The sequence below is a fragment of the Neolamprologus multifasciatus genome, chromosome 16 (assembly GCF_963576455.1).
Source record: "Neolamprologus multifasciatus chromosome 16, fNeoMul1.2, whole genome shotgun sequence".
Classification (NCBI taxonomy): domain Eukaryota; kingdom Metazoa; phylum Chordata; class Actinopteri; order Cichliformes; family Cichlidae; genus Neolamprologus; species Neolamprologus multifasciatus.
Genome location: NC_140454.1, coordinates 24995216 through 25015343, shown reverse-complemented (window position 1 = coordinate 25015343; position 20128 = coordinate 24995216). Strand labels below are relative to the sequence as shown.

The following is a 20128-nucleotide window of genomic DNA, read 5'->3' as shown; positions in this document are numbered from 1 at the left end:
AGAAATCTGCCACCACAAACCTAAAAAAAAATGTGCAGGAAATGTGCTTAGTTTCACTCATTTTTTATTTTAATGTGTAAAAACCAGAAGAACGCGCTGATGCATATGCTTATTGAGACTGATCTCTATATGATTTTAAGTGTTTATAGTTTAACATATGTAATGAATTTATGCAAACTAATGAAAGGTAACACATTATAACACAACCTGCCACAAAGGTGAAAGTACCCTGTATTTAAGTGCAATTTGAGGACATCAAGTCAGGCTTTTGCAAGAAACAATGAAACAAGTACACTGTAAGTAGCCTGTACTTTTCTGGGGTGCGGGTCTTGTGACTAAGGTGCAGTACCCTGTACTTACTTGCATTTTGCAGGCAACAAGTCAGGTTTTTGCAATAAACAATAAAACAGGTGCACTGTAAAGATTGTGTTGAGAAGGTGGAAGAGTGACGTGTGAGCAGCAGTATGACTTCAGTATGGCTTCATGACAAGAAAGAGCACTTTAGATGCGATGTATAGTATGCATATGTATAGCATGTATAGAATAGATGTGTGTGAAGGAGCAGGAGATAGATATGACTGTGAAGATGCAAGGAGTAGCGGTAGTGATGGTTTCATTCTTTTTGAGGGAAGTCTTACATTTTAAGTGTTTTAATTGTTCAAAATGATTAAAATTATTACATTTTTAAAATGAAACTATATTTACAATTAATAGATCCTTGATGATCTGGTTTGAACTCTGATTTATCTCTGTACCAAACAGTTTGGAAATAGTATAATACAGCACGTGAGATGAATGGATCATATCAGATCTTTATCCTTGTAGAAGCTTTATTTAGCTTATTAATTGTTTCTAAGGTATGTCATGGATTATCGCCCTTTCGTACCTTTCTGATATTTTTTAATTTGTACAATTCTTCAAGATCACTGAGGTGTGCAGACCACATGCTCCTACATTTCCTGAGGTCCAGATTAAGGCACAGAGGAGATCGGGCCTTTGCTGTGGCTGCTCTTAAACTGTGGAACAAAATGCCCTTTCACATCAGGATCACCCCAACATTAGACATTTTTAAACCCATTTGAAAACCCATTTTTATTTTTTGTCTTTTAAATCAGAAGATTTGATTACTTTTTTTTGTGGTATTTCTTATTCATGTTTTCTCTTTTTATTTTTCCTTTCTTAAATTATGTCATTTTGTCCTGTGTTTTTTTTTTTTTTGTCATTTGATTATTATTACATGACAGCACTTTAGTCAACAGCTATTGTTTTAAAAGTGTTATAGGAATATATTTTACTTTAAATTTAGAGGATCTGCTATTAGAAAGAAGATATGAGAGAGCTGAGGGTTAGTTGGAAGGATAAGGCGAGGAAGGAGTAGAAGAGAAGGGAGTTACTGTTAAAATACTATTATTGCATTGTTTTTTGTTGGGGTTTTTTAATTTTATGCTATGGGATTGAAAAACTTCAAAAAACAACAACGGCACAATTTTATGCTTGATATGCTAAACAAAACTTTAATTTTTATAGTAAATATTACAGTATGTCAAGCAATGGGGATATATGATCAGATTTCAAAAAGTACAGAATTATGGTGTCATTAATTAATGTACAGAGAGACCTTTACATATAAATGTAAAAACAAAAAAAGCCAAATAAAAGTAGGTAACAGTTCAATTACTATTACTATTTTTCCAAAATAAAAAAACCCTATATAAATAAATAAATACTACTGAAAAAATACAACCTAATAACACTGATCCTTCTATTTATACTGTACGTGTAACGTGTTTATTGAAAAAAAAAAAACATTGTTAACTGATCTTTGTCATAAACTGAGATGTAACACACAATGATGCCTGCACTAACCAGCCATTTACAACAGAATATTTCATACAATATTTTGTTTACTTTAAACCTAAAACACTTTGAAATAAACCTGTTTAATCAACTTGCACATATATCAGCTAATATACCTTGAACATCAAGACACAGCAAGGCAAAGAAATGAAATGTCAATTTGTGATGATTTCTGAATGGTATATAGATGAATTTTACAACAGTACTTAAAAAATCATGCAGAATCCTTTTTAAAATGAAATTCTTAGTCAAAAACATGAAAAAAAAAATGTTGTTTTCATTTAACATTCGTGCTGGATTGAGCAAATGTGACATATATGACAAATATATGTCATACTATGACAAATATAACAAAGAATATTAGTAAAATTAGTCTAGTCCAAATATATGTTTGCCTTAGACAAGGCAAACATGACTAAATGTTTCTGAATCCAGTGCCTTCAGAAAGAGTTGTATTTATATTGCTGCATCTGTTTTGAATATTTTTGAATTATTTTAAATAAGGAAATCTAACCTTAATGGAAATCATTTCCCTTTCAAATAAATTAAACTCAAGATTCTGTTTCGTATTTTGGTGAGTTTAAATCCATACATGAGAGGATTCATAACTGGACGGATGATGACAAATTCAAGAGTGATGAAGTTTTGGAGGCTTTGGGGTAAATCTCTTGAGCCAAAGCGCAAGTACATCGAATCAAAAGCCATTACAGTGAAATTTATGATCACAGAAGTCAGATGGGGCACACAGGTCTGCGTAAACTTTACTCTGCTATCGCTGGACCTCGCACATGTTTTAATAAGATATATGTAAGTCCAAATGATGAAAAACCATTGAGACAGATAAACGCCAAGTATCACATATGCACTGATGTTATTTGAAAAAGTGTCAGCTTCAGGACAAGCAAGTTTAACAATTAACCAGTTTAGACATAACACTCTCTGTATGTTTATACCACATAACTTGAGTCTTGCTGTAAGCACGACATTGACAGCAAAAACACATAAAGGTGTTAGCCAGGAGAAACTCATCAACTGTGAAAGCCTCCTCTTAGTCATGAAAGAGTGGTAGTGCAGAGGTCGACATATAGCCAGATACCTGTCAAAGGCCATGACAGTTAAAATAGAAAAATTACAGCACATAAATGAATACATGATAAAAGCTTGTAAAAGGCACCCTTCATAGGAGATTCTGTGAGAAGACGACAGTAAATCTGAAAGGAATTTTGGGTAGAAACCTGTGGCTCCATAAATGGCATTAATGCAGAAGCTGCAAAGTAAAATGTACATAGGTTCATGCAGGCTTTCATCCAAGACAATGAGCAGCACAAGAGAAATATTGAAGAACAAAATCAGACAGTAATACAGTAAAGTAACTGAGAAGACGGGTACTGTGAAATTCATTGTCTCATTAAATCCTGACAGAATAAAACTTCTTTCATTAGACTGATTATCCATGATCAGAGGGCACATCTACCTTTTTAAAATAACAACATAACAGAGCACTGAGCTGCTGCGTCTGTACCTGACTAATGTCTGCTGTCCCTCTTCACCTCCCATTAATTGCAGAATAAAATAAAATACTATATACAGTACAATAAATAGAATAAAATATACAATAGGATAGAAATAGAATGCAAATGCTTTATACAACTGAGTAAAAATACAACTTTGTCGGAAAAAGAGTATTGCACTCAGTGTGTGTGGATATGTGTGTTTGATCAGTTAGAGTCTTTGTTGTGGAGTCTGACAGCAGTGGGGAGGAAAGACCTGCAAAATCTCTCCGTCCCACACCGTGTGTGCCACAGCCTGCCACTGAAGGAGCTGCTCATTGCTGTCACAGTGTCCTGCATGGGGTGGGAGATGTTGTCCAACAGGGATGAGTGTATGTTTCTGTTCTGTGTCCTGTTTGTTTCTATATGTGTCTTTCTGGCTGCTGTTACAACCAAATTTCCCCCTGTGGGACAATTAAAGGATTATTCTATTCTATTCTAATGCTGTTTCTATCAAACTATTTTTCTCCTACAGTTACACAGAGGCCTGACAACAATATTATACATTCACATTATAATGCAGCAACCTAATGTTATCACATCATATCACAACTCCACACTGTGTATTTAAGCCCTCAGTTCCCAGTCTTGTCATTCTGCCCATTCCTCATGTGTGTTTTCAGTTCAGTCCATTCAGACAGCCAGCCAACCATTAATTTATTAATTCACTCACTCCCTCACTCATTCATTCATTTATTCAATTGGTATCAGTCCATCTTCTCATGTTCTGTTCATCCTGGCTTCACAACAAACATCATCCACATCCTTCACCAGCCTGCGAGTCCTGTGTTTGAGTCCTGTCTTCCTTCCACACATCACATTGTGTCACATATATAGAGACTGTTCATACATAGGGCCCAGAATTCTGTGCTAACATCCCTGAACCTTGTACAATCTGTGGTGTCAACTCATAAACAAAAACACACTTGCTGTGTATATAGTACTGTCAGGCCTTTATTTTTTAACAGCAGCTCTGTGGAAAGAAGGTAGTTTTAAAGCAGCATAAAACTATAACCTACTAAGCAATCACTTCTTTCTCCCCCTGTCTTTAAATTAATTTGCAAACTGTGGAACTGATATTCTGTTACATATAGACATCATGTCAGTTATATTTTCTGAATTAGCTTTGTGATATAAGTGTACAATGAGCAAGACTACAGAGGCACCCGAAAAACTGGCTAAACGTTGAGCCACAGTAAACACGTCACTCATGAGACTCAAACATTTTATGCTTGAAAAAAGGATATAAATCTGAGTCTGTTACTTGAGAAACATAAACCTATTTACCGTAAATGACAATAAATTTACCAATTTACATCTTAATGGAACGTGTTAGAGATATGGCATTATGACACCTTAAGTTCAAACAATAAGATGACCTGGATTAAACCTACAACCAGAAGTGGAAATGCATTTTAGTTTACATCTGAAAAAATGTAAAAAACAAAAAACAATAATAATACATTTTTAAAAGGTAAAATATGTGTTAGTTGTCTTTAGATCTTTGATAGTCTGGTCAAATTTAAGTAAACAATAATGCTTTTTACTGAGATTTGGTTGTCTTGGTGCATTTATAGTTATTGTTAAGAGGCCTTCATTTGCTGTCATGTACAAGAAAATAATGTACATTTTTGAAATTTTATTTCGCTCTAATTTTATTTGGTGAACAAGAAACTCTTAATTTTGAAGTTCTTTTAAAGTAAATAAACCCAATATCCTGTTTCGTATTTTGGTGACTTTAAATCCATATATGAGAGGATTCATAACTGGAGAGATGATGAGAAATTCAAGAGTGATGAAGTTTTGGAGGCTTTGAGGTAAACGTGTAGAGTCAGATATCATGTACACTGGATCAAGAAAAAACAGGAAAGTCATCAAAGAGATCAGGTGGGGCACACAGGTCTGCATAAACTTTAACCTGTCCTCTCTGGACCTCGCACACGTTTTAATAAGATATATGTAAATCCAAATTATAAAAAGCCAATGACACAGATAAACAATAAGTGTTACATTTGCGCTGATGTTTTTTCTAAAGGTGTCAACATCAGGACAAGCGAGTTTAATTATTAACCAGTTTAGACATAAGACTCTCTGAATCTTTATACCACATAACTTGAGTCTTGCTTACAGCAAAGCCCACAGGTTTAAAACATCTTGGAACACCTATGTTCTCTAGCTGGTGGAGCTGGGTCTTCCACTTGAGCCACTGGTGAGCTAGGTCAGCAGGTATGATAACATCCCAGCCAATCTTTCTCCTGCAAAGCTCTTGCAGAATCTTCTTCGCTTGAAGCGTGACTGGTGACAAGATACCCAGTGGATTGTAGACAGAGCTCACAGTGGACAGGAGGTTCCTCCGAGTGGGTGCCTTGTCCGGCATTACAATCTTGAACCTGAAGCTGTCAGATTGAATATACCAATGGACTCCCAGCGCTCTCTCAATGGGAAGTGTGTCCTGATCCAGATCGAGATCTTTAACCTCTGATGCCCTTTCTTCTTCTGGAATAGCAGACATAACTGTTCTGCTATTGCTTATCCATTTTGTGAGCCTGAATCCACCCCTCTGACATACAGCTCTAAGAGTGTGGTATAACTGTATGGCTTCCTCTTCTGAGCTCACAGCCTTCAAACAGTCGTCCACATAGAATTGTGCAGCACTGTGACTGTGGGCTGGATCTCGGTTGTCCTCAGCACATTTGCTCAGAGCAAAGCTGGCGCAGCTTGGTGCCGAAAGTGCACCGAAAATGTGAACCACCATCTTGTACTCCACCATTTTCTGAGTAATGTCACCAGATGTCCACCACAGGAACCGAAGAAGGTCAGAATCTTCATCAGGCACCTTTACTTGGTGGAACATTGCTTCCACATCTGCCATGATGGCCACTTCTTGTCTGAATCGGGTTATTTACCCCAAGAAGGGTACTGGTAAGATTTGGTCCTTGTAACAACTGATCATTTAAGGTGGTGCCTTTGTACGATGCTCCACAGTCAAAGACCACTCGAAGCTTGTGTTTCTTGGGATGGTAAACTCCGTGGTGCGGTCCTCCAGCAATGAAGCCGCTTTTTGAATTTAGTTTTTGTCTGAGAGCCTGCATTTTAGATCCTCCATCCTGCCCACTTCATCAGGCCTTATGACAGAACCACAGAGTGTTATTAATAATTAATTTTATATGACGCTACATAGAAGAGTGGAGTCCCTTTAAAGGTAGGGAGTAGGACAGAATCCCTTAGAGTAATCGTGATGTAATGGTGCTAGTCCGCTAGCTAATACAAAGCAGGATGGAGCTTGCCTTTCATGTTGTTTTCACCAACTTCTGATCCTGAGACTCATCATACCAGGAAACATTTTTCCAATCTTCTATTCTGCAATTCTGCCTGTGAGAATTACAACCTAAGTCTCCTGAGAAAGAGGTCCTGGGTAAGTGGCAGAAATAAATGGATAATGGCTAGGTAGCTTTGTTAGCCAGCTGCAATCATAAACTGTATGGGTACATTGCACAGATACTTGCTGATTTGTGCTAAATAATAAACTATTAATATAGGCACACTGAAGGACTTGGAAGGTCTGTACCTCACCTCAAGCCATATTATTTGACACATATTTAAATAAAAGTGTTCCAAAAGTTACCAGCAGCACACAAACAGTTCAGGCACCCAGTCAGTGATACCAGGTAACAGTGGTCAGGCCTCGCAGATGCTGACCACCTCCAGCTGCTGGGTCACGGCACCTGTTAGTCCAAGTGGCTGTACCTATAACTAGTCTTCTACAGCATGATGCCTGAAAAATCATGTTACCCACGCTCCACTTGAACTGTTTCCTCACAGTTTCACTAGCTAAATTGTACTACCACTACCTCATCGTTACCAATTCCAGTGATTATAAGACAGAAAAAATCTTACATTGGTCACATTTGTACACCAAAGCTCAATAATCTAAGCACTGTGGCCATATTACCTTTATTTAACAGTAGTTCTTTCTTAATAAATCATTTATTGTTTATAATTATGTCAGAAAAAAGTGGACAATTTCTGTATCACCGACACCTGTCTCAAACCAGAGGAACCCCTTGCTGAACTTGTCCACCCAATTATAAATTATCCAATGTCTCAAGATCCTCAGGCCACATTTTAAGATGCATGAGTATCCTAAACAGTGTTTAATTTACTCCTATATCATTTTCTTAAATTCTGCAACTTTTTTTGAATGAATTCTCTAACCTGCTTTTTTCTGTTTGTAAAATTTGACAGGATCATTTTGGTAGGAGATTTTAATCTAAATATTGATGTCTCTATTGCATGGATACAACTTAGCATTGCAAAATCAATTAATTTGGTGCAACATGTTAGAAGTTCCACACATAAAAATTGGCAAATTGGATCTGGTTTTTAATCTTGGCCTATTTTGAAGATATGTCTGTATGCTAGAAAGTGTGTCCCTTTTTATATGCGGCTTTTATTGGGAATGTTACGCACTTTGTAAGTCTTTGTTCTGAAAAGTTATTATTGTTAATATTAGTAGTAGCAGTAGTTGCAGTATCCAGAAAGACAAGTTGTCAAACAGTTCACTCCCAATAGAGATGTTATGATATGTTATACTATTCATAGAAACTCAATTTTTTTTTGCACCAATCTCTTAGGATTTACATACTTTTTGAATCAGTGGCTATCAACTAAAATCAAAAATAATATTTTTGTGTAATATCTCACAATAGTGCCCTTTGTGTTGAAATTTAAATTTCTCTTACTACAATAATACAATAAAATCCACACATCAGAATTGTGGCTCTTTAATTATATGGCAGTAGAAAATATTTTCAGTCATTTCAGGATAAATCACACGTATAAGCCAACAGCGTATACAGTACACATCATTAGTTACTAAGCAGCGTGCAAATTATGTGTTATATATTTCTATATAGACATCTTTCAATGAACTGTTGATTTTATTCTAATTGCATTACACCTAGAAACAAAGGAGGGGTGGAGGAGTCCATATCAAAGTTATTACATCTTACTAAAACTGTAAATATGGAAATGCTTTGCAGATAAACACAATGATAAATAAAAATAACTGAAACAATACTTGTGTAAATAAAGCAAACTAAAATAAAATTTTAAAAATTACAGAAAATATATTCAGTAAGTTAGACTTTAAAGTTTGTTTTAAATGTAAATAAACATTTCTGCATGCACTTATTTAATCTGGTAGTCTACATCCCTCTGAGTCTATTTCATGCACAAAGTGTTGGGTTTCGATTGTTACATCCATTTTAATTTACTAAAGTTCCTTGCCGATAAACAGCATCTTATAATAGTATGAAACAAAAAATTTAATAAAACCAATCCTGGAAATAACAAACAGGCTAAAGTTAAGCATTTTATAAGCATATAAATGAAACTTAAGCAAGTATAGCCTTTTGTGGAAGTATTGAATTAAAAACGATGTAAAATAAATAAATAAATAAATAAATAAATAAAAACCCATAAAAATGCAATTTACAATAAATCTGATCAATATATCCACAAAAGTAAATTTATTCACTTAAAAATAAGATAACATGATACATTGTAGTTGGTCTTTGACAAAACTGAAGAGAACACACAGTAAGGCGTGCTCTTATCAGCTATGTTCATATCTCTCACTATATATTCTTTACAGTAAGCAAAACCTACATTTTCATTATTGAAGAAACTCTAAATTTCATGTTAGTTATTTTCTGTAGATAGATAGATAGATATAATTTATTTCGGATATGCAAATATAATTGAAATAACAACAGAAAAAACAAAAACAAAAACAAACTTCAGAATCATCAAGTTTTCATGTATATATATCTATGTCTACAGAATGCGTGTGCTCGAAAAGGAGTAGGATGAAGTTTACACTTCACTTGTTCCTACACCCTTATTTCAAATTTCATCGCTTACAAATCCATATCCAGGATTAAACATTATTTGATCATATATGGTTAACTATGTACAAGTCTAACACATTGAACATACACAAATACAACCATTTTCAGCATGTAAACCAGAACAACAACAAACTACATTTTTACATAAACTAATCACCCTGTCTATAACACCCGCTTAATCTCTGAGCTTATTTTATATCTATGTGAAAAGCGCTATATAAATGCAATCCATTATTATTATTATTATTATTGACAAACACCTTAATGAACACTTAAGTTTGGGGTACTAAGGCCTTGATCTATAAAAAAAATGAGGACACAATGAGACAACTCAGTCACTGAGAGGAAGATTTCCTATATTCATGCAATTTATTATTTTTGAATAATCGTGTGAATTTTTGCATTGATGCACTTGTCTTGATTTCATCTGTACAGGTGTTCCACACACTAACTCTGACTGTAATGCTCTGATATTTTACATTTGTCCTTACTACTGGCTTGCTGAACATAAGGATTTCTCTCAGGTCATGAGTATTTGCTCTTATTTGGAACAAGTTCTGAATGTTGTGGGGCAAAGATTTATTCGCTGCTTTGTACATTGTTTGCGCATTTCTGAGGTCAACCAAATCTTTAAATTTGAGAATATTGGATGGGTGTGTTGTTATTTTCTGTTAAGATAAACTGAAGTCAGGATTCTGTTTCGTATTTTGGTGAGTTTGAATCCATATATGAGAGGATTCATAACTGGAAGGATAGTGAGAAACTCAATAGCAATCAAATTTTGGAAGATTCGAGATGAATCTGTGGAGTCAAATCGCCCATATATCGACTGAAAAACCATTACAAAGAGAAATATGATCAAAGAGGTCAGATGGGGCACACATGTCTGCATAAACTTTACCCTGTCTTCACTGGACCTTATGCATGTTTTAATAAGATGCGTGTAAGTCCAAATTATGAAAAAGCCATGAAATATATAAACAATAAGTGTTGCATATAGACCAGTATTTTTTTAAAAGGTGTTGACTTCAGGACAAGCAAGTTTCACAATTAAGTAGTTTAGACATAAGACTCTCTGAATCTTTATACCACATGACTTGACTCTTGATGTTATCAGGATATTGATGGAGAAAATGCAGAAAGGTGTTAGCCAGGAGAAACACACCAGCTGAGAGAACCTCCTCTTAGTCATGAAAGAGTGGTAGTGCAGAGATCGACATATAGCCAGATACCTGTCAAAGGCCATGACAGCTAAAATGGACAAATCACAGGAGGCAAATGAGTACATGATAAAAGCTTGTAGCATGCATCCTTCATATGTGATGAAAAGATGACAGTAAGTCTGAAAGGAATTTTGGGTGGAAACCTGTGGACCCATAAAGTGCATTAATGCAAAAGCTACTAAGAAAAATGTACATAGGTTCATGGAGGTTTTCATCCAAGAAAATAAGCAGCACAAGAGAGATATTGAAAAACAGAATCACACAATAATGCAGTAAAGTATGCAGTATGAAGAGGGGTACTCTGAAATTCATCGTGTCATTAAATCCTAATAGAATGAAACTTTCTACATTAGACACATTATCCATGATCCGAGAACTCAAATGCCTTATTATTTAAATATGTGTGTTTGAGTATATGTGAGTGTACAGAAGACAGAGCTACTGCATCTACATCTCTATCATTGTCTGCTGTCAATGCTCTACACCTCCTCTTAATTATTGCCTTTTGTTTAACAACAAAACACACCTGGGAATTCAACCTCTCTTGATGTATTTAAAAAAAATCCCCTGAAAATCAACAATATTCTGGTAAGTGACTATAATAAAAGTACCTTTTTAATTTACAGAAATAAATAATAATAAATGTGTTTTGGGTGTCTTAAAGGAAAATGTAAACAGAAGGCAAGACCCATTACAGTTTGCAACGATAGGCTACAGCTGATGTTATAAATAGCATGACATTTTTGTTTTTAAATTGCACTGAAGACCCACAACTTATGCTTGGCTATTTTTTTTTTTTTTGCTCTGCGTTTGGGACTATCCAGCTTTTATTTTTTCATTTATTTGTTTAATTTTATTCAAAAGCAAATGAAATTGAGTGGAGACATTTCAAATAAATGGTATCATTTGTACAAACAGAACTCATTGCTATTAGCTGGAACAGTATAGTAATTTTAATTAAGTACCAGTGCTCCTTAAGATGACCTGTCCCAGGCACAGGTCAGGTTACTCATTTTAACAATTTGCTTCACAAGGAAGAGAACATAAGCATTTACTTTTTTGATATACAGTGGTTTGTAGCCTGGTGTGATGACAGCCACTTAATTTGGGATGTAAAGAAAACCCAAAAGACTGTTTTCAAAGTAAAGGTGTGCAGAGGCCTATGTCAGAGAGTTTTTCAACTGGCAGAGCTTTAGTAGCATTTCGATAATTACCTGAGAATAAAATTTTAGACTCAAGGATACTATAGTTAAGTGTAACAAAACTAGGTGAGTAAAAACATTGTAGTCAACCAGAAAAAGAAGCTAAACATCAGAAAAAGATGTAACGAATTTAAACCCTTTTTAAAAATACAAGACAGAAACTAATAATGTACAGGAAATGTGTTTAATTTCAATGTGTGTGTGTGTGTGTGTGTGTTTTAAATTTAGACATGTACAAACCAAAAGAAAATTCTACTTATATTTCAATTAATGAAGACAGTCTGGTAATATGTATATTGATTCACACTATACTGTACATATGTAAACAGATTTTTTTGCCCCTCTCTGCAGAAACACTCATGACTTTAATCTCAAAGCTGAACTTTTACCACGCATAAAATTCAAAACTCTGTTTCTTATTTGTGTCAATTTAAATCCATACATGAGGGGATTAATAATTGGTGGGATGAGGAGAATTTCCATTGCCATGAAATTCTCAAAACTTTGTGGTATTTCCTTTAAGCCAAATCGCATGTATAACATACCAAACAGAAAAGACAGAACAACAACAGTTAAAGAGAATAAATGTGGTACACATGTCTGCATGAATTTGTTCCAGTTTTCTTTGGATGACTGACATGTTTTGATCAGATATACATAAGACCAGAAGATAAAAACGGCATGACCAAAATAAAAGGGGTAATTAAAAGCAGGAATAATAACTTTAGCTACAGAGGCAGAGCAAGCTAGATTAGAAATTAACCAGTTTATACAGTAGATCCTTTGTATGTGTGAGCCACATAACCTTGATGTTGCTGTTGTTATCGTGCTCATTAAGAGAAGGTAAAAAGGGAATAAGCCAAGCAAAAAATACAAAGATACAAACTCTTTGTTTACTATATAAACGTTATTTATATAGCACCTTTCAAGATAAAAATCACAAAGTGCTTCACAGAAGCTAAAACCCAAAAATAAAAATAAATAAAAATAAATTCAAGAATTCAATGCCAGAAACCTTTATTACAAAGGTAATAAAGGTAATAAAGGGCAACTTGCTTCAGGCAAGTTGCCCTGAAGCGAAATTGGACGCGCCGATATGGTAGCCACATGAAATAATGGTGGTGTTCTTTCTTTAGTGCGAACCACTGCATGTCAATTTTACAGTCGTCTAATGTCCATCACTGGTCTCTCATCATTCCCGTTGGAGAGCTGTGAGCCTCTCCACGATGTTATCCATCTATACTGAGATGTTATCCAGCTTGCTCATAGAGCATGAGGGTCCACAACAGCTGTGAGCTTGTCCAAGATGTTGTCAGATGTTATCAGATGTTGTCAGAGTCTCAGTACTCACAGCAGCCGCAAGCCCCTCCAAGATGTCATCCGTGCTGCGTCTAATGAGCCCACTCTGTTTGGCCTTTTCGAGTTTTTCCACATGCCTTTCAGCCTGAAAGGTGGGAGCGGTTCCATTGCCAGACAAAGTCCGGGCTGTTTCAGATTTTCTGCGTATGACATCTGTTAAGGCACTGCAGGAATTTTGGGGGATACAGGGTACATATTTTAAATTTTGTCTGAATTTACATAAATTGTGCTGATACAGTATGTCAAAATGAGAAAATAACAGATTGGCAAGATAAACCGTTTTTAAAAGCTTGAAAAGGGACCTTGAAAGTGCTTAAAAAGTGCTTGAATTTGACACTGAAAAAGGCGTATGAACCCTGGGGATAGTGAACTTACAATTTACAACCGCTTTCTCCCCAGAGCAGCGCACCTGCTGCAGCCACTGTACAGCATGTTGAAGGGTAAAAAGGCTAATGACTCTGTTGACTGGCTCCTGGAACGTGTCCAGGCATTTTCCGATGCTAAGTATGCATTAGCTAATGCTGCCCTACTGACCCACCCATCCCCATCGGCGCAGATTGTGTTGACCACCGATGCGTCGGACATAGTGGTGGGTGCTGTGCTAGATCAGCGAATGTCAGGTTGCTGGCAGCCGCTTGCCTTTTTCAGCCGCACGCTACGTGACAACAAGCACAAATACAGCGTTTTTGACAGGGAGCTACTGGCTCTCCACCTGGCGATGCGTCATTTTTGTTTTTTTCTCTAGGGTCATAACTTTACCACACACGTGGAGTGCACCATTTGGCAGCCATTTCTGAGTTTACCACAGACATTCAGCATGTGGCTGGTAAGTCCAACCACGTGGTTCACTGTCCCATGCACTGGTTTCTCCAGTTTATGCATAGACTACTCCGCCATGGCTGCTGATCAGAGTGGTGACTCAGACATCCTTGCACTTAAATCTGTGCAGACAGGCCTCACGCTGGAGGACAGACCCGTGCAGGATGGCGGTCCTCTCCTGGTCTGTGACGTTTCCACCGGCCACCCACGCCCGGTGTTTCCCTTTTCATGGCGTTGTCGCGTTTTTGACTCGATGCATGCTCTGTCTCATCCAGGGATCTGGGCCTCTGTTAAACTGGTCAGGTCCAACTTTGTTTGGCCAGGCCATCATGAATCTGTGAAGGAATGGGCAGCAGCGCGTGTTCCATGCCAGCATGCGAAGGTCCATAAACACACTAAGGCGCCCCTTGAGCAGTTCCTCATCCCCGGCAAATGTTTTGATCATGTGCATGTATATCTGGTGGGTCCCCCTGCTGCAGTCACAAGGTTTCACGCACCTTTTGACCATCGTTGACTGCACCACCCAGTGGCCAGAGGCGACACCTCTGGTGTCCACGACCGTAGCAGTGGTGGCCAGAGCATTTTTGTCAACTTGGGTTTCGCATTTCGGTCCCCTGAGTTCGTTTCGGAGCTTTGGTCGGCCATAGCCGATGGACTGGGGATCAGGGTCCATTGCACCGCTGCATACAAACTGCAAGCCAACGGGATGTGTGAGCAGTTCCACAGGTCACTTAAAGCTGCGCTTCATGCTTCCTTAAAGGATGACAACTGGGTTGACTGCCTCCCGTGGGTTTTGCTTGGGCTGCGCTCTACAGTTAAGAAGGATCGCCGTGTCTCCAGCTGAAGTGGTTCTTGATCAGCTCCTCCACGTTCCCAGTGAATTCTTGCTAGAGAGCCCCTCCCCCGTGCTTTGATCCATCTGTGCTGTCTCTTAACCCTCAATTGCGCTCGCTTCGCATTCCTGGTCATGTGCACCATTGCCTGCCTGACACCTTTGTCCCAAAGACCTTAGAGATTGCTAAGTTTGTTTTTGTCAGGCACAATGCCCACAGGACACCACTGCATCCAGTGTATGACAGCCCGTTTAGGGTTATCGAACTGGGCCGGAAGCATTTTGTTTTGGACTTTGGGGGTCTTAGGGAGACTGTGTGTGTTGACAGACTTAAATACATAAAAAGTGTGTAGAAAATGTGCGTAGTTTCACTCCTTTATTGTTATTAAATGTTTAAAGTCCAGAAGAACAATCTGATGCAGACGCTTATGGACACTGCAATGTCTATATGGTCTTAAGTGGTTGCAGTTTATTATATGTTAATAATTCATGCAATATATGCAAGCTAATGAAAAAGAAACCAAAAACCATAAATCCACTGGTAAAACAGTTTTGACACTGCTGTGACAGTTGGTGGGCATCTAGCTATCAGGCTTCTAGCCTTGTGTGCTCATGGTCTTCTTTATAACTCACGGAGATTCAGATGTTAAAAGATGATAAGAAATATACTTTTGATAAATATAAGACACCAAATATAATGCATAGCATAGATGTGTGAATGGCTACAGGTATGAAAGTAGTTGTCTGATTTTAACTAAGAAACTTAGTTAAAGTTAGACTTTAATTTAAACTAAGAAACAAACATATTATTTTTGTGAATTTTATTTTATTGTGTTCCAAGTTACATAACACATCTTCTATCTTGAGCGTAGAAATATAAACATTTCTCTTAAATTACATATGTACATAGATATAAAAACGTTTTCTCTGTGCAGAAACACTTATGATTTTAGTCTCAAAGCTGAACTTTTACCACATATAAAATTCAAAACTCTGTTTCTTATTTTTGTTAATTTAAATCCATACATGAGGGGATTAATAATTGGTGGGATGAGGAGAATTTCCATTGCCATGAAATTCTCAAAACTTTGTGGAAATTCTTTTGAGCCAAATCGCACATATAACATATCAAACAGAAAAGACACAGCAACAACTATTAAAGAGAATAAATGTGGTACACATGTCTGCATGAATTTGTTCCAGTTTTCTTTGGATGACTGACATGTTTTGACCAGATGTACATAAGACCAGAAAACAAAAAGGATATGGCCGATATAAAAGGTGTAATTAAAAGCAGGAATAACAATTCTTGCTACAGAGGCAGAGCAAGCTAGATTATTAATTAACCAGTTTATACAGTAGATTCTTGGTATGTGTGAGCCACATAACCTCAACACTGCTGTTGTTATCGTGCTCAAGAAGAGAAGATAAATGGGAAAAAACCAAGCAAAAAATACAAAGATACAAACTTTTTGTTTAGTCATTATAGAGTGGTACATAATAGGTCGACATATAGCCACGTATCTGTCATAGGCCATGAGAGCTAGGAGAGAGAAGTCAGCACAAATTGTGGAGTGCAATGCAAAACCCTGTAAAAGGCATCCTGCATAAGAGATGACATGAGTGGTGGACAGAAGATCGTAGAGAAACTTGGGATAAAATGCAGCAGTCCCATAGAGTCCATTGACACACAGATTGCAGAGGAAGATGTACATGGGTTCATGAAGGCTTTTATCCACAATCACTGTGACAATTATTGTCAAATTTACCAGCCAAATCACACAGTAACACAGTAAAGTGAGAACAAAGAGAATGGCCCTGTAGTTTGCAATATCACTTAAACCTGCAAGAGTAAAAACAGTAATTACTGAAACATTATCCATAATAACATTTGTAGTTTACCTTACTAGATGTCATTCCAAACTGAGAGCAAATGACATTTTTACAAGTTAAAGTCAGGGTGAAATGAAGTCTGTCTGTGTACTGTCTAACTGACAAAGTATGTCAGCAGAGGTTTATATACACTTCTTGTCAGCAACAATTACGTAGTTAGTATGATGTAAGTGGTGCTTTCACTCCTCGAGTTGAGTTAACTTAAAAAAATAAATAAATTAAAATACCAGTTCTACAAACAAGTCTGAGAAAATGATGAGGAGTAAGATAAATTAATGCCTTTAGTTTAAGAAGAAGAGATTGCACTGTTAGACATTTTATTGTATTTTTACATTAACTTACTGGCAACACTATTGCCAGTAAGTTACTGTAATTACTGATCTACAGTATCTTTACTGTTGTGATGTTTTACAGTTCAACCACTTTACTTTAAACATATATTACAGTATAACAGCTTTACTGTAAATGTTGTTTGTGGTAATGCAGCTTTACTGTAAACGTGGTTTACAGTTAGAAAGACTTACCGTGATTAAGTTTTATAGTATCACTGTACTGCAAATGTGGTTTATGGTATAACACTGTAATTGTGTACAGTATAATTTGTGTAGACTGTAATTGTGTTTTACAGCATATAAAATAATATTAACATTCATATTCAATATAAGAACATTTACAAAAAACAATAAAATTCAATAAAGTAGTCTCAGAATAGTGAATTAAACCAACATTTATTGTTGATAATTTTTTTTTAACAAGAAAAACATTTTTCAACTGAATAAAAACAATGTCAATAACCAAAATAAATAGAAGCGTACATGAAAACTACACAGTCCTTCACCTTTCTGTGTCTGATTTTTTTAAGGAAAACAGTTTTTCATTCCACTAAAAACAGGACAAACCCACCAGCATGAACATTAAATGAACTATTACAATTGTAAAACAAAAATCATTTACAAAATGTAATAATTATCAGTGGGTCCCAGGAAATAGAATGTGACATGGGATTTAGATTTCCGTTACCAGGATGGTCAGGTTCAGCGTAGTCTTTATCACCACCTGTCAAAGACACATCATCAATATTCATGTTTGCTCAAGTTATTCACTTGTTCACATCTGTCTGAGATCATTCATACTGTTGTATGGATGTGTGTACAGTATGTATATAATTATCAGCTATGTAAAAAATATTATCATCTCTGTATTCTTACCTAGTTGGAAGTCCTCCATTCAAACTCAGAGAGCCGCTGGAGGAAGGTGGTGATCCGAGGGCTGATGCTTGTAACCTTCCTCTTTACGACACGACCTGTCTTGCAGCTTGTACCAAGTTTTGTAGGGCATTTTGTTCCCATGTCTGGATTGATCCTCACAAAGAACCTTTTAACGGAAAAAAGGCTGCTTTAATTTCAAAATTAAAACATACATTACAGCAATCACCTATATGTTTCTGCAACTGTAGTCAAGCTATCACATATATTTCATTCTTAAATGGTGTAAGCTTTAATGGTGTAAAGTATTTACCTCTGTATCATCTCCAGTGTGATGGACGCTGACTCCTGATACTCAAGGTTGAAAACGTAGTATGACGCAAAGAAGACAGCAAGGGTGCTGGCAAAGTCATGCATCTGCTCAGGCTCATAAAATACCTTGCCCTCCAAACTGATCATCCAGCGGCTTGCAGACATGAAATTATTCCCTAAAAACAGACAAGAGTCCAATAAGACAATGTGCTCACCCTTACAAATAAGGTTTCCACAAGAATGCTGGATAGCAGGCCTCACACTGTACAAAAATAGAATCCACACGGTTTGCTGCTATTTCTCTTATTATTTATTATGTAATGAAAATTATGATCAATTACAGGAAAAAACTGCCTAATGTTTTGGCATTTTGGCCTGTGCTGAAATGTTAGGCTGTTTTCTCCTGTTGGTCATTGTGTATAACAAATAATAAGAGAAACAGCAGCAAACTGTGTGTATTCTATTTTTATACAATATAAAACAGACAAACCCCTGTTAAGTAAGTTGTTGTGGGTACAAATACCACAATAATTACATAGATTTTTTACAAAAATATTACAAGAGGATTGAAACTATTTACTTACCAAGCGCTATTACCCTTGGTGTGATGGGTAAGGTCATCTCTCTCTCAACAGACATCTTGGTGGAAAAAGCCTTTAAAACACAAAAGGAACTGATTTGAATGATGATACCCAAAATCATTGAAATATTTTTCCTTTGTTTATGTTGACAGTATTGAGAGTGCATGTGTAAAATTTTAAATATAATTACGTCAGCCAAGATGAAGATTGAGTCCTCTTTTTCTTGGAAGTACTTCATCAGAAGAAGGATGGCTGCTGTGGCGATCTGGTTGTGGTTCAGCTTTGCACTGTCGCACTCACGTAGCAGATGTTCAATCTTCTTGTTCCACTGAAGTCTCTGGCTTTGAAAGAAGTTCAAAATTCTCCTTCCTTTCATAAGACGGGCTTCACTGAGACGTGTCTCTACCTCAATATCTGTGAGTGTGTGGAAGTGAGTGCAGAGGCCTCTTTTAGTAAAAAGAAATGGCCAATGCTCTTGAACCTCACATAAGGTGGGGGCAGACCAAGAATTAAGCATGTGCCTCTGGTAAATATAAGTCAAAGACATATAAGTATTTACATCTGTTGTTTCAATTGCTTGAGGACCTGCTGATCTGAAGACAGTTGACATAGTCTGTCTTTTTGTCTCCAAAGTTTCAGTCGTTTCTCCTTCTGGTAGGGTTGTGCGTTGCCAGTTGATGCAACCATAGCTATCAAGTTCAGATCTCCCCCTTTTGATGGCAACATCACCCTCATTGTTTTCCCTGGTAGACCTTTTCCTTGGCTGCCGGATTCTGCTGCTGACATTGTCTCTATTTACATGTTCAACTCTTGTTTTAAGCTGTTTGAGTAGGGAATAATAACCACAGCCTAATTGCTCACCTTCTGCAGTCTTATCTGCAAAGGTAGCGGGATACTTAGATACAATAGCTCTAGCTACCTCCCCACAAGCAGCTCTGTTAGGGTTGGGGCAGTGTACTCGCATTCCTTCTACAACAGTCCTAATCATTATTCTCCTATCTTCTGGGTGAGCCATTCCACCAGATGCCAAGGCCTGTGAAAGTCTTGTTGGCATCTTCTCCCAGGGAACTGAAAAATTGCTGATCCAGGAGGTGTTGCTTACATTTGGTTGTGCGGAAGGGAGTTGACCTGATGCTTGTGCAGAACAGAGTGAATTACCCTGTAGTGGCACTTGCACAGTTGTTGAGCAGGTGGTTTCAGGTTCCTCTGGGTTGTTTGAAGAGCCAGACTCCACTTGGTCGTCGATCTTCACACACACACATAAACACAGCAGAACAATTCCACATTAACTATGTACAGATGGGTTTTTTGGAGTATTTATTGAGTAATACTCTTATATGAGACACAAAAGCAAGAGTGTTGGAGAAATAATACCAATGGCAA

General features: G+C 36.9%; 4 protein-coding genes and 1 pseudogene across 5 annotated transcripts; all 5 read right to left on the bottom strand.

Annotated features, from left to right (window-relative positions):
• Positions 1-1192: 1192 nt before the first annotated feature.
• LOC146500909 (olfactory receptor 4B13-like) lies at positions 1193-4815 on the bottom strand. Its single transcript, XM_085136239.1, has one exon. It carries the CDS (start codon positions 3325-3327, stop codon positions 2383-2385), a length of 945 nt encoding a protein of 314 aa, XP_084992365.1. The 5' UTR covers positions 3328-4815; the 3' UTR covers positions 1193-2382.
• Positions 4816-9611: 4796 nt separating this feature from the next.
• LOC146500908 (olfactory receptor 5B21-like) lies at positions 9612-11900 on the bottom strand. Its single transcript, XM_085136698.1, is given in 2 exon segments — positions 9612-10647; positions 10649-11900. Coding segments are annotated over 2 exon segments (927 nt in total). The 5' UTR covers positions 10909-11900; the 3' UTR covers positions 9612-9980.
• A 50-nt stretch (positions 11901-11950) lies between these two features.
• On the bottom strand, positions 11951-14595 carry LOC146500907 (olfactory receptor 51G1-like; annotated as a pseudogene).
• Positions 12839-16897, bottom strand: LOC146500906 (olfactory receptor 5F1-like). Its single transcript, XM_085136349.1, has one exon. It carries the CDS (start codon positions 16635-16637, stop codon positions 15696-15698), a length of 942 nt encoding a protein of 313 aa, XP_084992475.1. The 5' UTR covers positions 16638-16897; the 3' UTR covers positions 12839-15695.
• Positions 16898-17356: 459 nt separating this feature from the next.
• On the bottom strand, positions 17357-19875 carry LOC146500905 (uncharacterized). 2 transcript variants are annotated; one of them, XM_085136348.1, is made up of 5 exons: positions 18936-19875; positions 18749-18818; positions 18166-18340; positions 17856-18021; positions 17357-17703 (listed from the first exon to the last, which is right to left on the bottom strand). In XM_085136348.1, exons 1-4 carry the CDS (start codon positions 19797-19799, stop codon positions 17856-17858), a joined length of 1275 nt encoding a protein of 424 aa, XP_084992474.1. In that variant the 5' UTR covers positions 19800-19875; the 3' UTR covers positions 17357-17703. The 2 variants fall into 2 exon arrangements, with proteins under 2 accessions (XP_084992474.1, XP_084992473.1); XM_085136347.1 differs by having other exon boundaries at positions 18749-19866.
• Positions 19876-20128: the final 253 nt, after the last annotated feature.

Bases quoted from the DNA above. Each gene is read 5' to 3' on its own strand.
- LOC146500905 (XM_085136347.1), bottom strand. From the start codon at position 19,799: ATGCCAACAAGACTTTCACAGGCCTTGGCATCTGGTGGAATGGCTCAC. The intron at 18,341-18,748 runs GTAAGTAAATAG...GTCTGTTTTTAG, and splicing joins ACCAAGGGTAATAGCGCTTG to GGAATAATTTCATGTCTGCA. The intron at 18,022-18,165 runs GTAAATACTTTA...TTCCGTTAAAAG, and splicing joins ACACTGGAGATGATACAGAG to GTTCTTTGTGAGGATCAATC.
- LOC146500906 (XM_085136349.1), bottom strand. From the start codon at position 16,637: ATGGATAATGTTTCAGTAATTACTGTTTTTACTCTTGCAGGTTTAAGT.
- LOC146500909 (XM_085136239.1), bottom strand. From the start codon at position 3,327: ATGTGCCCTCTGATCATGGATAATCAGTCTAATGAAAGAAGTTTTATT.